The sequence below is a fragment of the Xiphias gladius genome, chromosome 5 (assembly GCF_016859285.1).
Source record: "Xiphias gladius isolate SHS-SW01 ecotype Sanya breed wild chromosome 5, ASM1685928v1, whole genome shotgun sequence".
Classification (NCBI taxonomy): domain Eukaryota; kingdom Metazoa; phylum Chordata; class Actinopteri; order Istiophoriformes; family Xiphiidae; genus Xiphias; species Xiphias gladius.
The window spans coordinates 12,551,601-12,573,221 of record NC_053404.1 but is presented as its reverse complement, the minus strand read 5'-3'; the positions used below and the strand labels follow the sequence as shown (position 1 = coordinate 12,573,221).

Here is a 21,621-nt window from a genome sequence, read left to right as displayed (position 1 = left end):
CTGGAAAAAAAAGAGATATTAAAAAAAAAGAAAGATTGAGAAAACTGGCCACTGCAAGGTGTTGGGGTTTATCCTGGGTAAGTGCGACAATGTTTTTGGTAAGGGACCTTGCTGCTGATTTTTTTGAATGTAATTTTTCTGTTCTTTGAGCACATCAAAGTAATTCAGGTTGTTTAGAATCTACATTGTATTAGTGGCAGAAGCTTCAGTACCAACTGTGTAAATATAGCCACAAATATCTGTATATACCACAGGGAAAAGGTTGGAAAATATGTTTTATTTTGCTTTTTGGATGAACTCACCATTATGTCTGATTTCATTGTGAAATTATCCCGAGACCCAGACCACTGGCGAGCATGAATTTAGATATTATCCCATTCTCACAGAATACATGAAGCCATCAGGGTGTGCAGGGCATTAAAAGGCTAAAACATGAAAGCAAGTTCATCCCGCAGATTTGTCTCTCTGGTTCTGACACAGGTGTAGAAAGTGAGACATACCTCTGTACAATGTGCAGGGACTTGTAAAGCTGTGGTTCGTTGGTGGCGGGCGAGCGCACCAGTTTGCTCTTGGTGTGGGCTGACACGATGGTTCCATCAGAGAGGGAGAACCGGTAGATGGGACTGAACGCTTGGCCATGGCGGAGCACTGTGGACACACATTTACTTATGTCAGTAGATGCACACACAAAACATTTTTACTTTGATGAGTAATTTGTATACATATAACAAACTGTTTCCATTTTCTTTTCATTACTGCAGTAAAAAGTGATTGGATTGAGGATTTCAAAGCAGAAGCCTACAATTTATTTAGTTTTGGTTAGAAGAGACCCATGGTTTGACCGATGATCAAATCCCTACTATATGCTCGTGCAGTTGTCAGATAAAGCATCTAAAAAACTGAAGGGAGTAACTAACAGGAGCCAAGAATAAAACAGGATAGTCCTTTCAGTTAACAGTATTACCTTCCTGCTGATGTCTCTTAGCAAAAGACATCTCTCCATCATTCTGTAGGTGGAACCTCTGGATGCAGCGCCTCACCAGATCCTCCCAGCCTGGTCTCATGGATGCCCGCAGGAGACTGGTATCCAGGGATGTTATTTTACCTAAACAGAGAGGACCAGATTAGGTAGGCCTTAGTCAGACATGGAACCAGGGATTACTATACACATGGCTAGACCCACACCAAGTGAGCTGATGAGGATTTAATGTCTCTCTCAAACATAAATATGAAGAACGGTTTTGTGACCAGAAGATGCAGCACAACAGCTTTGTGGTTGGATATTGTTTGAAGGAATACTGAGGATATCTTCTTTATACATTTTAATTACAACTTGTCAAAAGCTTTTGCTAGAAATCCCTACTGTGGAAGTAAGAAAATCTTGGCTACAAAATATTAGACAGGCAAACGTAAGTACAAGTACTGTCAGTGCGGATTAAGTAAGAATGCCATTTAGACACTTGATACAACTGGTAGAAAGATTACTACTGACTAAAAGTCAGCAGAGCAGCTTAGGCTCACAGCCTTTAGGACTCAACAAAAACACACAGACATAAACACAAACAGTTATGCATTTAAAGAGCTGACAAATAGACTGCATGAATGACAGCCATAGGGACTGAGTAAAGACTTGTCACACAAACAATCACTACAGGAGCTTTTTATATCTTTACACTATATTCAACAAGCTCAGGCAGAAGAAGATTGCGGAAATAATTGTTTTTTTATGAAAAATGTTTTCCAAATAACCATGAGAGAAACATGATACTTACAATCCCGAATAAAAAAATTACTACTATCTAGAATTGCACTAACAGACAGGCAAATGAACACAGTCATGCACACATGCAGAATTCTGGGCATGGAACTACAGTAAATTACCATATGTTAGCGAGTTACTGTGTGTGTGTGTGTGTGTGTGTGTGTGTGTTTGTGTGTTGCGTCTGTGTGAACGCATGCCACACACAAATAGTAAGATCACATCAAAGACCACGTATAACACAGACTACTGTCTGCATCTCTGCGCCAGTGTTCAGACAGGTACTTTACCTCCCACAGCGTAGACAGAGGTGGGAAGTGGGTTCCTAAGGACCTTTACCAAGGATATAATAATCTTTAAATACCTAAACTGCAGTGTGAGGTGATTTATGGGCTGGTGACATGGGATGAAGTGGTGCGGGAGGCGGTGCCTCACTTGGGGCACTATATTATTTTTGCAAAGCGGGGCAAAGCTTTATTCAAACTGTTGTATCTAGGAAAATGATCTATCAAACTGGTAGTTGGGGAGTCATAATCTTAAATGGTCACTATCATTGGCATAACTTATTGGCTTTCCATGAGAAAAATGGTTTAGCCAGTTGGCTATGTTTTGTTTATATTAGTTTGCAGCTCCTGTCTGTTTGACTACTTTGTGTACCTTGCAGGTCCTGGTGCGTGGTGAAGCTCTCTTGCGTGGGAAGCATTGGTCTTTCCTTCATGGGTACCCTGCGAGCCACACAGATCAGGCATGACTGAAAGTCTAAAAAACGACAGAGAGGAAGAGAGGGAGAAGAGAGGAGCAGACAGAAGGAATGTGCAGAGGAAAGAAAAGAGGATGTAGAGAATGTAACAAAGAGGACAGACACATTAGAATGAAGGGGGTGGGGGAAGAGAGGGGAGGATGGGGGCGTAAATGATAGAGACAGAGGGAGGGAAAAGAAAATGAAATGCATGTTATATCCAGGCAGCATAATTAATACAGTTATTAATGAGCATGGGGATCAGAGCTCCGCTCCTTTCATGAGGAGGAGCAGCTATTGCTGGCAAGGGAAATGATGAAGTGTGACCTTTGAGGGTGCGTGCGTATTTATGTGAGCGCATGCGTGCCTATGTGTGTGTCTCCGGCTGGTCTTACCTACGGTGTCATCTCGCACTGATGACACCTCCCCTGGCCCAACATGAAAGATTGCCACTGCCCAATCATGACAGTTGCCTCTAACACACACACACACACACACACACACACACACACACACACACACACGATCCCAAGTCCAGGACTACTGTAACCCCAAAAAGTCTGCCACACGTTTCAGGCTAAAAAAAAATTTATGCCAGGGCTAACACACACACACACGCATGCCTCATTTTCACTTGTAAACAATGCCTCTTGGGTGGTCCGGCTGATAGATTTGCGAATCTATTCTTTTGCTTTCTCTCTCTCCTTCCTGCCTACCTACGTCTCTGTCAATCGCTGGACAAATTCCTCTAACTGTAACCACTGATCCTGCCTTGCCAGTCTCTCTCTCACACACACACACACACACACACACACACACACACACACACACACACACACACACACACACACACACACACACACACACACACACACACACACACACACACACACACCTCTGGCCTGGGTCCTAGTTAGCCTATTTACCAAAGTATGGCTGGCAAGCAGCTGTTGCACAAAGAAAGCCAGAGAGGGGAAAAGACAGGTTGAGACTAGACCTAGAGTGAAACATTTGCATTCTCACTTATTGTTTTAATTAACCCGAGTTATAGTTTGGCAGTGGGGAATTATGGTCGCTCATCAACGCCAGGGGGCAAACAGGATTTAGGTAGTTAAGATGTAGAATATTGCATTTGTTTTGAGAGCATTATGTATCTACAAAGTGCTAAAAATTTTTGGACCAAGGACAGTAACTTGTGATGGAAATTTACTAAAACTACAAGATTCTCAAGTTCCTGTCTAAACACCACTGGAAAAGCCCACTGACCTCTCAGTGACTGAATACTGAATGGATATTAGAGAAACATACAATTTAAATAATTTCCTAGGAAAGGCAAGCAGATGTTTATACTAGACGCTTCTACAAATGCAGCTTCTTTCCTCCTTCCTTCGATATTCCTCCTTGGTCATATGCTGTTGTATTGGAAACCTATTTGAAGGTTATCAGAAGACTAGTTCTCTGATGCAGTATGCATGATTAAAACACATCTCTCCCTTGGAGTCATAAACTCTGATTAGTGAGGAATGTAAATGAATTATAAATGTATTTTAATGACAGCTGCCCAGCCTCTCGTCTCCCTTGTGTCACTTAAGTTTTCTTGGTTGTAAGCTGAGTGGCACCAGCACTGCTTTTCATCAGTTGCTTATACCCCTTTTCAAATACAATGCCACATATAAGGCTAAATCTTAATGACCTACTCATTATAAATGTAAATGACTGCAACTTGAATTAATATTTAAAACCGTTTTCCATTCTGCAGCAGTCACGCTCAGATGTTACTTTGACCAAACTAAGCCTCTCAACTCTCTTTTGTCCTGACCAAGGTTTAAGAATTCTTTTGTTCCGCTGTACATCGAAGATGGCAACAATCAGTCAGATTTTATATAAGATAGAGACGCTTATGAATTTGTCTTCTGATTTTGTCATTGATCTTGGTCCGCAAGACTACTATGCTTTAAGTTTTTCACATTTTCTATAAGCCTGCTTATTATATACTCCAGTATTCAAAGATAATTTTAGGCTCCCTAAAGCAATCTTTCATTCTTCAGTAATAAAAGTTTGCCTTTTGCCTGCTGACTTTTGCCTCCCACAGTGACTACTGAGTGTTTAAGAAATGATTCCATGAATGACTTAGACTTTTGTATTTCAGGATATATTCATTTGCAAGCTCTGATATCTTAATCAAACTCCAAAGTTTCTAACATTTCTCAATTCACTTTTTACAATTCCATTCTTAAATTTCCTAGCCACAAAGGTATTTAGAACTTTAGGTCTTTAGAACTGCTCTAGATTTAATCGAAACATTAAAATACGAGATAGTTACAGTACCAGTCAAAATCCTGACTGGTATCAGAAATGGAAGCAATTCAAGGAGTTTCAACAGATCCCAAAACTAATCTTGTTCAAGGTTGTTCTGTAGGGTCACTACTTTAGTGTCAAACTATCCTCAATCTCTATCCACTCTCTTGTCCCACACTATCTCCCTCTCTCCTTCCGTACCATCTCCTTCCTCCTTGATGGACTTGGGCTCTGAAACGGCGAAGCACTGCATGGTCTCGTATTTCTGCTGCTGAGGCTCGTCCTGGCTCTCGCTGTGGGGATTGACGAGCATTCGGCAGTTGAATGTGTGACTGTTCCTCCTCGGGCCCTCGCTGGACCATGGGACGCCATTCACTACAGTGGAGCAAAAAGGGGAAAGGGAGATCTTCATTGAAGCCTCCTAGGGAATTTTATTTGACAAATTTCACTGCAGCCAAAACTGAATAACAAAACAGGGAAATCTGGAGCTGCAACGAGTAAGCCAAGAGAGGCAACCACATTGCAAGTGAAAGACATAATGAGAGCAAGACAGAGAGAATGAAGTTGGAAAAACTATAAAAAGGAGAGAGCAGTTGCTGGGTAGAGATCAGTCATAATGAGCAGTTAGAACCCTGAGCCATGTGCCATCTATCCACAGCAATGCCACTCTTCTATATGAATGTCCTCTAAAACACAATTGCCAATCTTTTTTCTTCTTTCCAACACTTAAAAAAGCGCGAGCAAACACGCATGTTCACAAATGTGCAAGCAGACACGCACACACATACACAAACACAAAAAAAGAAAAAGAATAAGAGACATGTACAGTCACACACACACACAACTCATTTCACTCTAGCAAAACTCCCACCACACTCCATCTGGTTCGTGATCTCATTCAGTGCATTGATAATCTCCCAGTATCTGGGACACAGCCCACTGATCGTTTCCAGGGTACTCTGCTCTGTTCCGCTCTCCCATCCTGATGGCTGGGCACTCAGACCTCAATCTGAAGCACCAGGAGAGGAAGCGAAGAAGGGACTTAGAAAGAGCTCCTAAAGGGGTGCACTGATATACATTACAATCACCTCTTGAGCGGAGATGTAGAGGTAGGAGGTTAAATGGATGTAGGCATGAGAGAAGGGAAAGGAGGGAACTTGGTGAGGGTGTGTGGCAGAGAGAGAGAACAACACATGAAGAGGAGGGGGAGGGAAAGGCATGAGATGAGAATATAGGGATTGATGCTGCTGACAGGGGAGAGAAGCCAAAAAAGGAAGTTAATTGCGAGAATATAGTGGGATGAAGAAGAGAAGAGGAAGAGCAAATGTCTGTGCTGAGCGTTGGCAAAGAGAATAAAAAACCTATAGGTTTTTTGCACAGTGCCAACCCTGTATATAAAGCTTACGTAACACGTTTTATTAGGCCAGCTTTCCCCACCTCCTCTCCAAAGCTTTTTTAACCATGAACGTTTTAGTGTTTTAATTAAACTGACACTTCTATCAAACAGCCACCTACAACATACCTGTCTGAATGGGGAGAAGAAGAGAGGTGAGGTTGTTGAGAGACAGAGGAAGCACACTATATATAAAAAAAAAAAAACGAGATGAGGCCAGGGTGTAAATGAGAGCAGAGAGTGATGCAACATAGAGGACATACGTGCGGAGTCAGGAAGAGAGAGAGAGAGCAAAGTGAATGCTGGTTGGGAAAATAAACTTGAGGCTAACCTAGGGATTTGGGCAGCAGGTTCTTGATGAACTCAGCATGATCACCGACGTGCAGCACACTGTAGACACTGGTGTTCATCAGCTCCTCCTGGTTGTAACGTAGGTACTGGGTCACATTCTCAGACACGAACACAATGTTACCTTCCATGTTCACCACGAAGAAGAAGCCGTCCAGGGCCTGGAGGGGAGAAAGAGTTCACAGCAGACAAGTTTGTTTACTGAATTTTTCACATTGATACAGAACAAATCTCTGATAGTGAAATGGAAGCAAAAGTAGGAGAGCAAATATGTTTGAACACCTTTACATCCCACCAGTACTCGCTGCTAATACAAATACTGCAGCTGAGAGGGTTATTAAATGCCTAGTCCTACCATGATGTGCTTTTCCCGACACATAAATTATTGGGGTCATTTTACCTTTTTTCTGTTGATTTTACAGTATTTGAAACTCATATTCAACACCACAATCTAAATTGGGTTCATGAACAGGTTTTCCAGGGCTTTGTACAGAGCCAAAAAGTTATAGATGCAGACGAAACTGTAAGCTCTGCAAAATTTTATTTTATGTGTATGTCAGGAGTAGGAGGAGCACTTAATTGAAAGAATGCAGCCCCAGGTCAGCCATTACACACAAGATGGTGTCAATTAGGCCATCAAATCACCCAGAGCCCTTAAAAAGGAATTCTGGTGGTTGTAAAGCTGTAAAAGCTGGCGTCAAGATAAGACACAAGAGACTCCTGCCAAAGTGTCTGCTCCTCATCTCTGCTTAAATAATCATTAGCTATACACACAGTCCCCTTTTACCTTTGTTATGAATACATTTATTTATTTATATCAAATGATATGCTTTTTTGATAAATAAACTTTCTATGAACATACAGCCTTATATATTATCATGATGTAAGGCATATTGACAATTACAAATTTGGTTGTCTCACCCTTCCCCTGATACAGCACCCTGTGTGCACCTGTAATCAACTGCTTGTTTCTGTAACTACACTGCATACCTTAAATCAACCAGCAGGCTAACTTTTAGGGTGATGCAAACTCATCAATGATCTCAAATTATCTTATGGGGGTAGACATTTTCCCTAGCCTGCATTAACACAGCATGAGCTGAAAATAGACTTAAAGAGATCTCATCTATCACGGCATGAAGTGTAATGGTTCCAAAATGCAACATGGTTGTGTAAGTCCGCTCTGTGTGAAGAAAGGCCATGTACTGGACAAATAGGGCAAACAGACACAGAGAAAACACTCTCTATTGCCAACTCTTGCCTTCTTGCAGACACTCTTGCATAATGCTGTTAGCCAGTAGCTTAATTTACAATACCCCGATTAAATATACACTGTAGAGTTGTCTAAAGCCTTTATAAATGAATACAGCATACTCTAAATAAATATCCTCTGAGCCACCACACTGTGTGTGTACCTGTTCCATTTTGCACCTAGCCTATTGTCTTGATATATGACTGAACTGTTCAACCTCCCAGTGCACGATACAGCAGGTAGTCAATTGTTGTAGTCAAGGGAGTAAGGGTCTCCCTCTCTTTTCTTTGCTTTGTTGTTATTTATGATATGACTCTGGTGCTTTGAAAACAGGATCTTTCTTCACATACATTCTTGCCAAACATGATATATTTTCAGCAGATAAAGCATTACTGTCTTGCTAAAAACAATTCAACTGGTCTCTAGCAGGGCCTGGCATACAAGCTAAAACTTTTTTGGTACTGACCTAAATGTGTGTAAAGCATTGAGTATCAAAAACTGGTGGGTACCAGAATCTGGCACTGAAAATCTGGTTGGACACATATTCTTGACCCACAGTTTTTTCCAATTTTAGGTTGTAGTTTTAGGCAAACTTCATGTGTGGCTGGTCATGTATTGACAATGCTAAGAAGTTTGGCTTCTATTTGTTAAAAAAAAAGAAAAAACAAAAATCATGTTTATACTTTTCAAAGTAAGATGTCGAAAAAGGTATAATTCAGGAATTTGTGCCAAAACTCTGGTATTGTAGCTTTATAAATTCAAAACATAATCAGCCCTCTAATGATGTCATCATACCACACAACAGCAACCATACTGGGCAGTCTAACAAGAATGCAAACTATATGTCACAACAGTCATGTGACAGAACAAGACTTGCTCCAAGAAGGTTAAAACAGCAGCACACTAATGTTTTTTCATGGCCTTCTTCATCTCTCTGTACTTGCATGAGAGTGGGCAGCGAAGAGCCTTGGAGGAGGGTCATGGGGCGCGTGGGTGCATTTCCTGCCAACAGCCAGTCTCCTCAGAGCATCCTGGAATAAGTGCGGGCTGGCGGACAGGGACATGCCTAGAACTGAGTGGGGTGTGAATGGCCCTTGCTGTGTTTTGGGGCTGCTGATAGACGAGAAAGCATGCAGGCTGCGCTGGGCTATATTTAGCCGCGAGTAAGCATGTTGATTCAGTGACGCTGGACCAGGAGAGCTATAAATATTCCATGACAGGACAGATCTAGAGGCGAATGAAGAGGAGATGATGAGGGAGGGAGAGAAAAGAGAACTGAACAAGTAAGACAGAGAATGGGGAGGGAGGAAGTGAGTGAGAGGACAGTCTCAATGGACTGATTCATTCGTCAGGCTGTTGCTTTCTTTCCCATTATACGTAAGCACTTCAGCAGCCCTCCGCGGGACAACAAGGCCATTGCTTCACTCAGTGATTTACAGCCATCCGGGGGCAGATACAAGATGCTGGCAGCTTTTACTCCACACAGCCACACTCACATACAACCACTAATAGCCTATTTGTGATTGTTCTCTATAGATAGCACTCCTCATTATATACCAATCATGATTTAGAGAGGAGTGTATATCCCATGTGAGTGTTAGTATGAATGTTCAGATGGGGTACTTCACAGTTTGAGTGTTCAGTGTGTGGTATTTCTTAACATTTTCTTTCGAGATATGACACTATGAATAAACAAGAGAAGGTCCTCTACCCACCTCCAGCATCATTGGTCCCAAGGCATCTTTGTCAATCACACTTTGGCCTGTTGATGAGACATCGGCCTTCTGTACCTCCTCCTCATTTGCTGCTGCAGCTTTTTCTGTTGATGAGAAAGCCAGTGGCCAAGGTTTAGAGGCAAACAAACAAACAAAACAAATAGATTCAACTGATTCAAGACAACTTGGATCTTGACTTTATGAATTTGATGCCAACGTCGATTGATGTAACTAAAATAAGTAAGATATTCTGTTGTTATGGGAAACAAACTGCATCACAAAACATGGAAGTTAAAGGAGAAAAAAAAATTAGAAATTTTGTTTTTCACATGTAAATGACCCACATACTTTAAAGAGGTCACTTGTTGAGAAGACTTTTAACAAACATCTTTCCCATTACAAAGCAAACACATTTTGTGCCTTTGTCAAAACATGTTGCCATGGCTCAAACCCAAGCACAGAGCAGCAAGCTGAGTGAAAGGTTATTGTAAATGAGTGAGTCAGGGCACGCAGCTGCCACGCTGGTGGCAGCCACTGGATGGATTGCATTGTCATGTGGAAAAAAAAAAAGGCTATTATGGAAACACAGTGACAGTGTGTAAACAACTCTTGTTCCTAAATAGAGTAGCAAGTTGTTACTATGTGGTCAAGCAGCAAGGGCAGACCTTAGAACTTTTTATCCAAAGAAGTGACCATAAACCTCTCTCTCATTTTAATTAAGTTATTATCATTAAAAATAATGATAATTATTATAATAATTAAAATGATAAGAGTCTTCATTTTTAGCTATTTGTACAGAACCACCTTTTTACTTTGGAGGCTACTCCTTTGCCAGGGCTGTCTTTCTTTTCATATGGACTGCCTTTCTCAAATAACTTGCTGCAGTGTTGATTTGTTAGCTCATATGCCTATTGGATTTCCAAGTATGGATACAGAGGGTATGACTTATTTCACATACAGATATTCATGTTCTGTAGTATTACTAAACTGGAAATATGCAGAACAAAAATCAAAGCAATTTGACGGGTACATACTGATATTTAAAAATGAAAAATGTAACACCTTTGAATCCACAGCCTAATAAACTGCCACAGATCTTTAAATGTAAGGGTTATGTGATTGGTTTAATTGGAAGTGAAAATTTTAGAGTATCCTGTAAGCTCCTGTACCTGCCTATGGTGCTTTGCATTTGTTCATGTGAGTGACTGAGTTAGTAACCATGCAGAGAAGCCTTATGTTCAGAGTGCAGGCTGCCCTACTTTTGGAGATGATGATGAGAGGCGGAATATGAGTGGGCTGTTGGGGGGGGACAAATTTAACTGTCACACCACGCCAAGAAGAGGGCTGACCATATGGTGAGAAAAATGTTGTGGTGAAAACCAAACAAAAATCACATCCTTCGTTTTTTTTTTTTTGGATGTAGATGTATAAAAGCCGACACAAATGCAGGTTTCCCCCTGTTCTGTGGGCTCGTGCAACAGCACACAGATTCACATTCATCTCTTTCAGCATTAATGATGTGCGCATCAGCAGGACTTCTCCAGGCCCAGCGGGGCACAGTATACCAGCACAGCTGCCCTGGGTACAGACCCATCACTCAATGTCAGTGCAGCCCTCACTGGCTTTTTGCCCATCTGCAGAACTGTGCCACAGATAGAGGGAGGAATTGATAACTTATAAGGGTTGTATCTGGTAATAAATGTATTAATAACTACGTAATATGTAACTGGCAAGACATTTGCCATTTAGTCCTCTCGCTCGTATTTAAAATTTTAATGATGTAGTTAAAATGTAGTGCATTTTTACATTTTCTATATATGTAGTGAATTAAAATAATGTAATAAACACTGGCTGCAGCTCACCAGATACTGTATATGCCAGCCTCAAGCCAATGAGAGCTGGGCTTTTACTGTTTGGCAAGAGTGAGCAGAAGAATGTAAAGAAGGCCGTAAAACCATTGGCTATGCCATTATTTTATAGGCTCTATAAAGATGTCATTACTCAACATATTGTCTGTTGACATGCGACAAAATGGAAGCAGAAAAAATGCCAAGCATATGCTAAGCACACAACTCCACCGTGATTTAAATTCGGAAAATGTATGCAGACAACAAGAGAGGAACAAACAGGGTTAAATTAACACCTTTTGGTAGGAGGCCACTTTTTTAAAAGGTCATCATCACTGCATTGCACTTCTCTGTAGGGATGTGACACCAATCAGTAAGAGTTATTAAGTCACATGAGTGTAATTTAGTATATTCAGTAATGTCATGATAAACTGATAATATCTTTTGCACAGTAATGATACTGTCAGAGGGAAAATAATCCAAGGGCTATAGAAAAAGAGATGCACTACAGACACTCCTATACAGCCCCGGAATGTAACACTATACATATGACAGATGAGGTGCAATGACAAGAATAAATGGTGGTGATAAAATGTAACATCTACTTTCAGCATAAAGACATGTAAATGAGATTTCACTGCATCCCTAGTTCAACAAGAAGTACATTAAGAAAAATGAAATTGCTGCCCCATTCAACTATGCAAGATGAGGTGCAGTAGCTTTCTATGTTAAGTATAAAAAGGAAGGGCCTGTTTAGCTTTGTCCTCATTGGTAGCTGTACAAACACAACTATGCCTTCAGAGGCAGGCAGAGGATGTCACGCTAGCCTAGTGTAAAAAAAATGAGAATGAGAAGAGGAAGAGTCGGAGGGAGGGAGGGGAGTATGGAATAAGACAGCAGAGTGGGGGAGGGACGGACAGACGGTAGCCAGGGTTTGTGTGTGATTTTCGCATCACATTGCTCATCATTACATAACGCGTGGGTCTGTGAGTCACAAAAAACAAGATGACATCATCAGCTGGTCTGATTCACGTATACCTCAAGTGGGCAACTCTTTGTCTACCAGTCACACAGCTGCTTTTCATGTATGCACAATCCAAGCTTATTCATAATTTAGTATTTGCCTTGATGTTTACCTTTTAGCTATGTTTGGACCTGTAAGAGGAAACAAAAACTTGGATTTCGTTGATCTTGGTCTGGTAAATCCAACATGAAAAAAGTAAAAAGACAGACCTCAAGTAATTGCTAAAGACTACTAAAAAGGAAAAGCTGGCAAGTACAACTAAGCACACTGATCCATTTGCCTGATGTTTTGGCTCAGAATGGAAAGTGGGAAAGACTGGGAGCCAACAAAAAACTGCTCTGGTTCATGCACATAATATGATGAAGTGATGGAGGGAACATTAAATCAATTTTGCTGCCCTTTAATAACAACATCAATTACTGTGTGTTTAGCAAATCTTAAACCATAATGTTTATACCGTCAAATCTGTGGTTTCTGCGATCATACTGCCACCTGTGGCACTGGTGGTTTTATCAGAGCCTTAAAACCATAAGACCATCCAGAGCTTATTCATGATATTGTAGCATCTTATTCACAGCATAAATAGCTACAAACCAAACCACTGTTAAAAACATGTGCAGATATTCACTTAGCTTGGTATAAATTCTAAGGCTGCATGTCATAAAAAAAAGTAAGGGAAAGCCTGCAGATGAATAGATATTGTGAATTATGTTATTCAGAAAAAGCAGCCAGCTGAAAGGGAACTCAGTATTCTTTTCACTTATTACTATGGGACTGATTACCTTTAACGTTTCTTCAACAGACATAGATAAAGTGTCAAAAACATAACAGGTTGCCACTTGTACCTTGCTCCTTTATTTGTCTGATTTGTTTCACAGTTTCCTTCAGGATTGCACATTTGTCAGGCTTGACATTGAAGTTGTCGATGTCGTTGAAGTTGGCAAAGATCAGCTCGGCGAGCTCTTCGATGTACTTGTTCTCATGCTCACGGTTGCGCTTCTCATTGCTCCGCTTTGGACTACAGAGATAAAGACAACACCGGGGTGAGAAAATGCAATGAAGAAGACAGTAACAGAAGGGGGGATACAAAGATGTATGGTAAAAAGGTTTAAGTGTGTGTAAATGTATGTCTGGAAAATTTCAATTCTACCACAATAAGAGAACAGATAGGCAGTCAGACAGCACCCAGAGGAGGGAAGCAACACAAATGAATCTACAAAACGACACCAGGCTTCAGTCATCTCTGGACATGACTGAAGAGCCCTCTCATTTTCATAGGTGCCAAATGACAATGCGCAACATTTATTGCAAACCTTGGCATGGAGGAGAGTCTGCAGAGGAATAAGGCTAGGGTCTATTATGCTCCATATGGCTTGAAATATATCTCTAGGCCTCTTCATTATGCCAACATGGAGGGCTACATCAATAAAGAAAACCTACATTCTTGGCTGCTTGTCTACAGATGAATTATGCAGATTTTTTGTGCAGATTTCAAAAGTGCTCTAGGGTTAGCTGCCACAATAGCACACTGCTATTGTTGGTAACTACTGAGTTGCTATTGTACATACAGTAGCAGGTTGGCGCTTGATTTTACAATCTTGCAATTGGTAAGAAGTGGTGCAGGAGGTTTTCAACCCAACATCTGGGCAAAGCAGTGGCCAAAGTTGCTGACAACTTACTTGTGATCGAGCAGAAATCTGAAGATTACCCTCCTGAAGAAGATTAGTTTTAGGAAATCTGTCCTTCTTTAAGTGGCTATGTGTAAAAATCGTACCTGGGTCCTAGAAGCTCGGCAGGACATTCTTTGCGTTTACGTGACTCTGCCCTGGCAGGGTCAGAGGAGTTTTCACCGACTCCACTCATCTTCAATGCATATCAGCGTCTGAAAAACATGCATAGAGGCAAAGAAAATTTTACATATGAAACAATGCATGCAATGTCTGATGGATCGACTACAAACTTCGATAACAAGATAAGATAACACACACACACACACACACACACACACACACACACACACACACACACACACACACTTCTTTGCTGGGGGCACAGGTTGATCCACTCAACCTGGAGAAATGAGTGAAAATGGAGTGGAGAAAGAGATTCAATCGTTTCTCTCTGATGGTGCAGCTCCCCCAAGAGAGACTGAAATGAGAGCACGGCACTTCGCCCACAGCACCAGACTGCATGCTCAGCCATGTACCAAGAAAAACCCATTCGCTACACGAAACCAAGCAAAGCCAGATCACAGTAAGCAAGAATGGTTTTACAATCACAACATGTGTCTGAGATATTGAGTGCTTCTGAGAATGCTTTACCTGTATCAGCTTGTGACACTCATTCAAAAATTAAATGCAAGAATGATATCTTTGTTGCTCTTTTTGAAGTCAAGTTTCTGACTGTAAGATCTTAGTACGTAAAAATTCATGTTCTGAATGTTTTGTGCTATCCAAAGCGACAAGCTGGCTGAGTGCTGTTTCCCTTACTAACTCCCCAAATACTGCTATCTTTGGTTTCGCTGCAATTTAAGATAAAATGCCATTAGGTTAGGATATGAATTTGTATTGAGTCCTTCATTTAAACAGCTTGGAGTATTTTGTGACAAGTCGAGAGCCTTTAGAGACTAGGGAGAGACTGCCTCTCTGCAGATGTTGAGCGTCCTCCACACCAACATATATTTTATTCTGCTCTTCCTCTAACCCTGCACATCAGCAAAGGCTGAACTTCATACCGCTAAATGAAAGACAATTAATTATTGATCAAAGTACTATCTTATGAATTACCACCATCATCTGCACCAAAATCTGATGGTGGCTAATGGACTTGGATTTCAGGAGGATTTCTGCTGCATAGACAATGTGAACATTTGTCTTCTTCCAAAACAAACGGTGACATTTAAAAATGTATGCATGAAAATCATTTCTTCTTGGTTCATGCAAGATGGGTTATCTGCAGTTCTTTGCTTTGAGAGGGTTATGGAGGCAGGGAAAGAGAGATAATCAGAACTGAAGGAGAGACCCAAAGACCGAAAAAAAATCTCCCCAGCACAGTGCACAAGGTTGGGGCATGCTGTGTTGCGATACACTCTCAGCCACTGAAAACATGGAAACAGCTATGACACACACCACTCACTGCTCAGCCATTACATAAGGCAGAACAGAGTACAGCACCGTACAATGTAGAGCATAGTGGTAGAGCATTGCTTAGCAGAAGCAGGCTAAACTAAAAAGGGAGCTAGTGACCATGCAAACTTGAGTCTGGCTCCCTCCTGGCCTGGCGTGACCTACTTTAAGCTAATGCTAGGGTCTGTGCTCAAATGGATGAAGTCAAAGCAGTGGTGACTGGCCAGAGAGGCAGAGGAGACTCTGAAGGGTAAAACACGTTTCCACCATTCTGTTGACAAGTGACTTGAGCACTGCTGTACACTGCTGCTCCTGTACAATGTATGGACATATAACAATAGACAAATATCATCATCAGGCACATGTCCTTGCATTATGCTTTTCTGAATGCCATCAGGCTGTGTTTATGCTGTGGCACTGCGCTGTCCACTGAAATTATAACAGTCTCTATAGCTGGGGCTATGTGCTTTTATTAATGACAACAGAAACAGCCCATTAAACTCTCACAGCTAAGTGTCACTCTCCATTCCTATTGGTTGCGTCTGAGCTTTCCAGCACAAGTTACCATGGGGATTCCAGACCTGATTGGTTGTGCCTGTCCCGCTGGGCCAGATATGATTGGTTGCTTTCGTCTCCTTGACATGGCAGTAATGGTGGGTCATTGTACGTTGAGACAAGTCAGAGCGACTGGAAGTACCAGGCACGTTTCAATGACACAAACACAGACAGCCAGACAGCACAGCCAGCAGGCTGGCAGGCCGTTTTTGTTGCTGGGGGGTCCGATTCTCACATGGGCAGACTAGCAAGGGATTTCTAATCCTACAAAATGTCCTGAATCCTTGGGCAGCTATAAACAGCTGGGCACTGGTGTTAGCACTTCCTGTATGGAGCTGTGTCACTGAGTAAACTATCAACATTGGCCACTAGGGGAGCGTTCCTGCATGAACAAATTTCAAACCTTTTTGCCAAGACTCTCAGGCCATAGTAAGTCTGGAAGCAAGTGAATGGTAGCATGTTGCTTCAAATTTCTTTTGTGTTTCGGATATAAACTCATCTCCTTTCACACCCATATACTCTATAACACATTTATTTTAACTCTTTCCCCCCTCTAAAAATACCATATTTTGTTGTTCTAAATAGATAATAATGAAAGGAATATGTCCTATAAAACTGCGGTTCTGATGGGAAAGAAGACTATGTCTAACACACACATTTTTTTTTAATGATGAAAAAAATCTGTACAGTACATTATACTATGCAGCTGTCTGACACTTTCAAAGACAACACACACAGACTTGTCAGATGTTGAGGCAGTGATGTTTAGGAAAATGATAATGGAGTTGTCTATGATAAAACAGACAATCACGTTTATGGCTCTGAATGCAGGTTGGGCTCTGAAATTAGTCCCTGATGATGCCTTCCAATCTATGTTAAGTATGACACATGAATATAAATTATTCACTCACACTTTAGTCACTGAACAAGGAAAAAGAAAAGCATAATTTTACTTCTTTAATCTGAGTAATTTAAAAGGGAAAACAGAAGCAACAAAAGGCAATATTCTAACACAACTAAGAAGCTGTGAAGACAACAGGACAACACAGCTCAGAGTTGTTGTGTCCTAAAAATGAATTAAAAGGGCAAACTGTTTTCAAACAAACAGGGAGAATCTAAAGTGATTTTCAATATTAAGATTATTAAACTGTTTGAAAAAAGTATGGTATATATTTAAGAAGGGAAAAAAATTCTTAGTCTAGTGTTTACTTCATTTTATTTACTGCAATCTAGAAAGTATGAAGGAAGGGGTGTTAAGGGGGGAAAAAAAAAAACTTACCAATCAAAAAGCATTTAAAGAGAATAAATTGTATTTTATAACATTAACTCAAGACTAAGCTAGAATTAGCTTTAGCTAACATGTAGATGATGTAATTACCTCAAAGCCACGTTAAAAGCTGTGGTAACATGGCTGAGCATAGATTCATGAATGCATAAGAGAATGCCATCCATTGGTACACCAGTGCTGTGTGCAGCTATCATTGATTCAGAGGAATATAGGGGGGCGGGGTGAAATACCTCTTTACGTATAGGACTAACTGGCATATTCTGGAAGGCATCTACCAAATTTACAGTTCATCAAGCTGTCGGCTCATTTAGTTCATTAGCATTGCAAGTTGAGACATATGATCCATCAGTTACTGCAAGCTACCTTACATTGGTCATGGATGGTGTGAAATCAGTGTAAGGCCAACTGAGGATTGCTAAGATTCCCACAGACAAGTTGAATTAAACCAATGCAGCTTTCATATAGATATTTTACAGAACTTATACTCAGGGGACTGAAGGGTGGTACCTCAGCTAGTCATAGCATATTTCCATTATGGTGGGAAACAGTTAAGGGAAAAAAGTGGCACCTGGTTGTACTTAAACTTCCTCCCATGAACATAGACAATGCTTACCTGTTGTAAAATATCAAAGGAAGAGAAAAGATGACCTTATCCTACTGACAAAGATTAGTCCAATACGCTTTTGTGGAAAAGGTCATCTATAAATGGATGTCACAGAAAAAAAGGAAGCATTTCACACTTAAAGTGAGTTTGGCCACCTGTTTGCTGTTGTTGGGAAAGCATTGGCATGCTGTTGGTGCTAGGAAAGTACAAAGTCAAGATCTGACTGGAAATGGTGCTGGGGTAACAAGGTTTAGAGGAAAACATACCCATCCATGCAGTTCTTTTGCTACTTTGAAGTTGTGATGAACTTAGGGTTCCACTTACACAAGTGTAGTAAATACCTCTACCCGGGCTCTCCCCTCTTCCCATCTCTCTCTCATAAATACACACCTATAAAGACAGCAAACATAATTGTATATTTGTGTGCAGACAGGTCAGCCCTGCCAGACACTTCTCACTTCATGACAGGTTTTCATCTTCATCATAGCCTATCTGTGTGTCTGACTCACAAGGCTAAATGAAAGGTCAGATTACTAAACCACTGTAACAGTCATAACACTGCCTCAGCAAGACAACATTGATCATTTTCCAATAACCAAACCGGTTTATTAAACACCACAAATGAGATTTTAAATTAGTTTTTAATATCAGGACTACATAATATGCTAAGATATTTGAAATACAAAATAATTTTTACTTTTAACTGTAAATAACAACACAGTAATGAAGTAACAAAGAGGTAATTTGACCAAACAATACACACAGATAAAGTCACAAATAAAAGTTTTAAAAATCAATTGACTTTGAAAGCACTACGCACACTTGAGGGAGGTGATCATAGGTGTGTGTCATCGCTTATATCTTAGGTGTCACTAGAGCAGACTCTCTAGGACTGAGCTGGAGCCAAGCAGTCTGGCCAGGGAGGAACGCAGAGACAACAAGGGGCTGCTGCTGCCTATAGTGCTGGGGACGACAACATTTCCTCTCGTTAAAGTCAGCTGGTACAACCTGAACATGACATGGTGTATCACACTAAAATAAACACCTCAAAAGCTCAACAAATTTAACCTTTTTCTGGACCTGTGAGGCTGTCCGAATGAAATGATGGGTTCAGACCCAGAGATAATAAAATAATTGCGTTGACACTGAAAAGCTGTGTAGGCCTACTTCCCATACTGATATTTTGGGCTACGTAGCAATACTTCTTGGGTAACAAATAGATATGAGGCAAAGTGGTGATATTATAGGTCTCTTATTGGTGATAATTAATAATTCAAATCCATGTCTCTGCCTTTCAGGAAATTCATACAATAAAGATTTGATTGTTTAATTATATCATTGTACAAAACTCTGTGGTCCAAATTAATGATTTCAAACAGGCTGTAATCAAAACCTAACTAAATCAGCTGTTAAAAACCAGCTATAGGCCGTTGTTAGTAGTGCTGTTGTACTAGACTGCATTATATTAAAATATATTCTTCCTCCCTGTAGCCATTGCAAACAGGGTGGGCAAAACAATAGAAAACACCTCTCAATATAATGTAGTCTACTTCAACAACACTGCAAACCACAATCTCAATAACAAAAATATTTTTAAATTAATACCTCTCAGACAGTGTCAGTCAAAACTGAATATCATGTTTCTAGAAGTAGAATTTATGGCTGAGCTGTTGTATTGGATTGCATTAGATTTTACAGGTCTAACTAATAAAGTACGGACTGAGTGAATATTGGAGCTTGTAAATATCTTTATTAATATTGTAACAATGACTGTAGCCGCATAACCCAACCCAAGACAACGCAAATGTTTCTTCCACATTAGATGCATCTGTATATCTGTATGCATAACTTTAATGTTCTTCTCAGAAAAACACACAAACAAGGTTGACAACCGCCTTCTAACAATCACATTGAACTACTATTACTGGACAATTTTTTTTTTGAAAACAAAATTCAGCTGCCATACCCACACAAAGCGAGCTGGGCTATAGGCACATCACCGGGGGGGGCTTCAAAAAACACTGAATCACCCATTCCAGTCATAGTATAATGGAGGGAAAACGGATGCAAGAAAAAAAAAAAAAAATCACTGCCTGATTGCCAGGGGGAGAGGGCATGTGCCAGTGTGCCATTCCTGTAATCGTGGGTTAGCAGGGCTTTGATTATAGAGACACACCCAGTGCTTCTGGAGCTCAGAGAGTGCTGGGCATGACTGTGTATTAAACTGCATCAAAAGCTATTGGGAAAGTGTTTGAAGTCTCCTGCGCTGCAATAATGAGAGCCCTTCTGGAAAGTGCAAAACCACTGTGGGGCACTGAACAATGACTTGCTGGTGTGTAATCTGTCCTCACATGGCTTCTTGGCACAAGAGGCCCCAAAAGAGAAAAGGAGAACAAGAGCACACCAATAAAGACTGCTTCTGAAGGGGCAGCAACATGGGCTATTTACTTCCCCCAAACTGAAGAGGAAATAATGACAGGGGAGAGGCCCAGAGGACTCATGCCTTCTCATTTTACGTCTCAATATTTGCAAGGGTGAGAAGAAGTGTTGAGATAGCCAAAACACACAGACACATGTTGGAACCATGTCAGATGGTATTAAAGACAAACATGTATTTAAAAACAATATCGATTTCAACAGACAGAAACTTGGGTGGGGGTCTGAAATGAACTTTGGCCCTGCTGACAGCTGCTGTTACCTTGAACCAGATGTTATGATATTAGGTTTGGGTCAAGGGAGAGGCATAGGGAGATGGAGGGAGAAATGTGATGATAGAATGAAAGAGATTAAGAGCAGTTGAAACCTTGAATCTTGGGTGACTTTAACAACACGAGTGATGGGCATGCCACTCTGAACCTACAGAGGAATCAGATCAATGATTCAGAGGGAGCTTGGGAGAAAATGAGAAATCAGAGTGTAGAGACAGAAAAGGAAGATGAGGAAACAAAGTGAAAAAAAATAGGTCATGGGCCTTTTTCACAGAAAAGGCTCACTGAGTGTATGAGGCATGTTCAGCAGATCCTGGGTGTCACTGTTCAGAGACTCCAATGTGTAACTAGAGATCCATAGAATAAGATCATTTAAGGCATAAAGTTAACTCTCAGTTCTCTCCTCAAGGTCACTCTCTAATACTTGCCCACTTGTGTGTGCTGTCCAGTTTTCAGTCAGTGAAATGACATTAAACCCCCCTAGTTATCTGGGTTACTTGGTAAGAAAAGCAAATCTACTTAATTCAAATGTGTCCAAAAAATCTCACACAAACACAAATAAACAGAACGCTGCTGTTTAGCAGACAGAGAGGTATGCACCTTGCCTGCTACTAAGTCTCACTCAAGAGCTTGTCTACTCTTGAATCACTGCAAGGTATTGGCTCTGCAACCAAGTGCAACCAAGAGCCAGGCCTCCCATTTACTGAAAGCTGATCATGCTCATGAATCTTTAACATAGGCAGTCACTTCAGGATGTTGCAGGATGGGAAGGGGAGGGCTTTCTGTATAACAAACGCAGAAACGGAGTCATGCGGCCAATTTTGCAAATCCGCACCTGCAAAGCTTTGGTATTGGAACCGTCCTGTTACCCACAAGTATCTCTAAGTCAAATCCGAATCTTCCCTACCGTTAATTAAACACACAGGCTACCACAGTCAATTACTTTAAAACTCATCCAGATTTTAT

General features: G+C 40.9%; 1 protein-coding gene across 9 annotated transcripts in view; it reads right to left on the bottom strand.

Annotated features, from left to right (window-relative positions):
* The window catches only part of ncoa2 (nuclear receptor coactivator 2), a 55,976-nt gene that overhangs the window by 17,399 nt on the left and 16,956 nt on the right, over window positions 1-21,621 (bottom strand). For all 9 annotated transcript variants that reach the window (XM_040126901.1, XM_040126897.1, XM_040126896.1 and 6 more), the window contains 8 exons: window positions 14,150-14,257; window positions 13,221-13,393; window positions 9,505-9,608; window positions 6,521-6,698; window positions 4,998-5,171; window positions 2,417-2,518; window positions 965-1,105; window positions 501-648 (listed from right to left, as the gene is read on the bottom strand). In XM_040126901.1, the coding sequence (XP_039982835.1) occupies window positions 501-648; window positions 965-1,105; window positions 2,417-2,518; window positions 4,998-5,171; window positions 6,521-6,698; window positions 9,505-9,608; window positions 13,221-13,393; window positions 14,150-14,238 (1,109 nt within the window). In that variant the 5' untranslated portion in view covers window positions 14,239-14,257. The remainder of the gene's footprint in view (window positions 1-500; window positions 649-964; window positions 1,106-2,416; window positions 2,519-4,997; window positions 5,172-6,520; window positions 6,699-9,504; window positions 9,609-13,220; window positions 13,394-14,149; window positions 14,258-21,621) is intronic.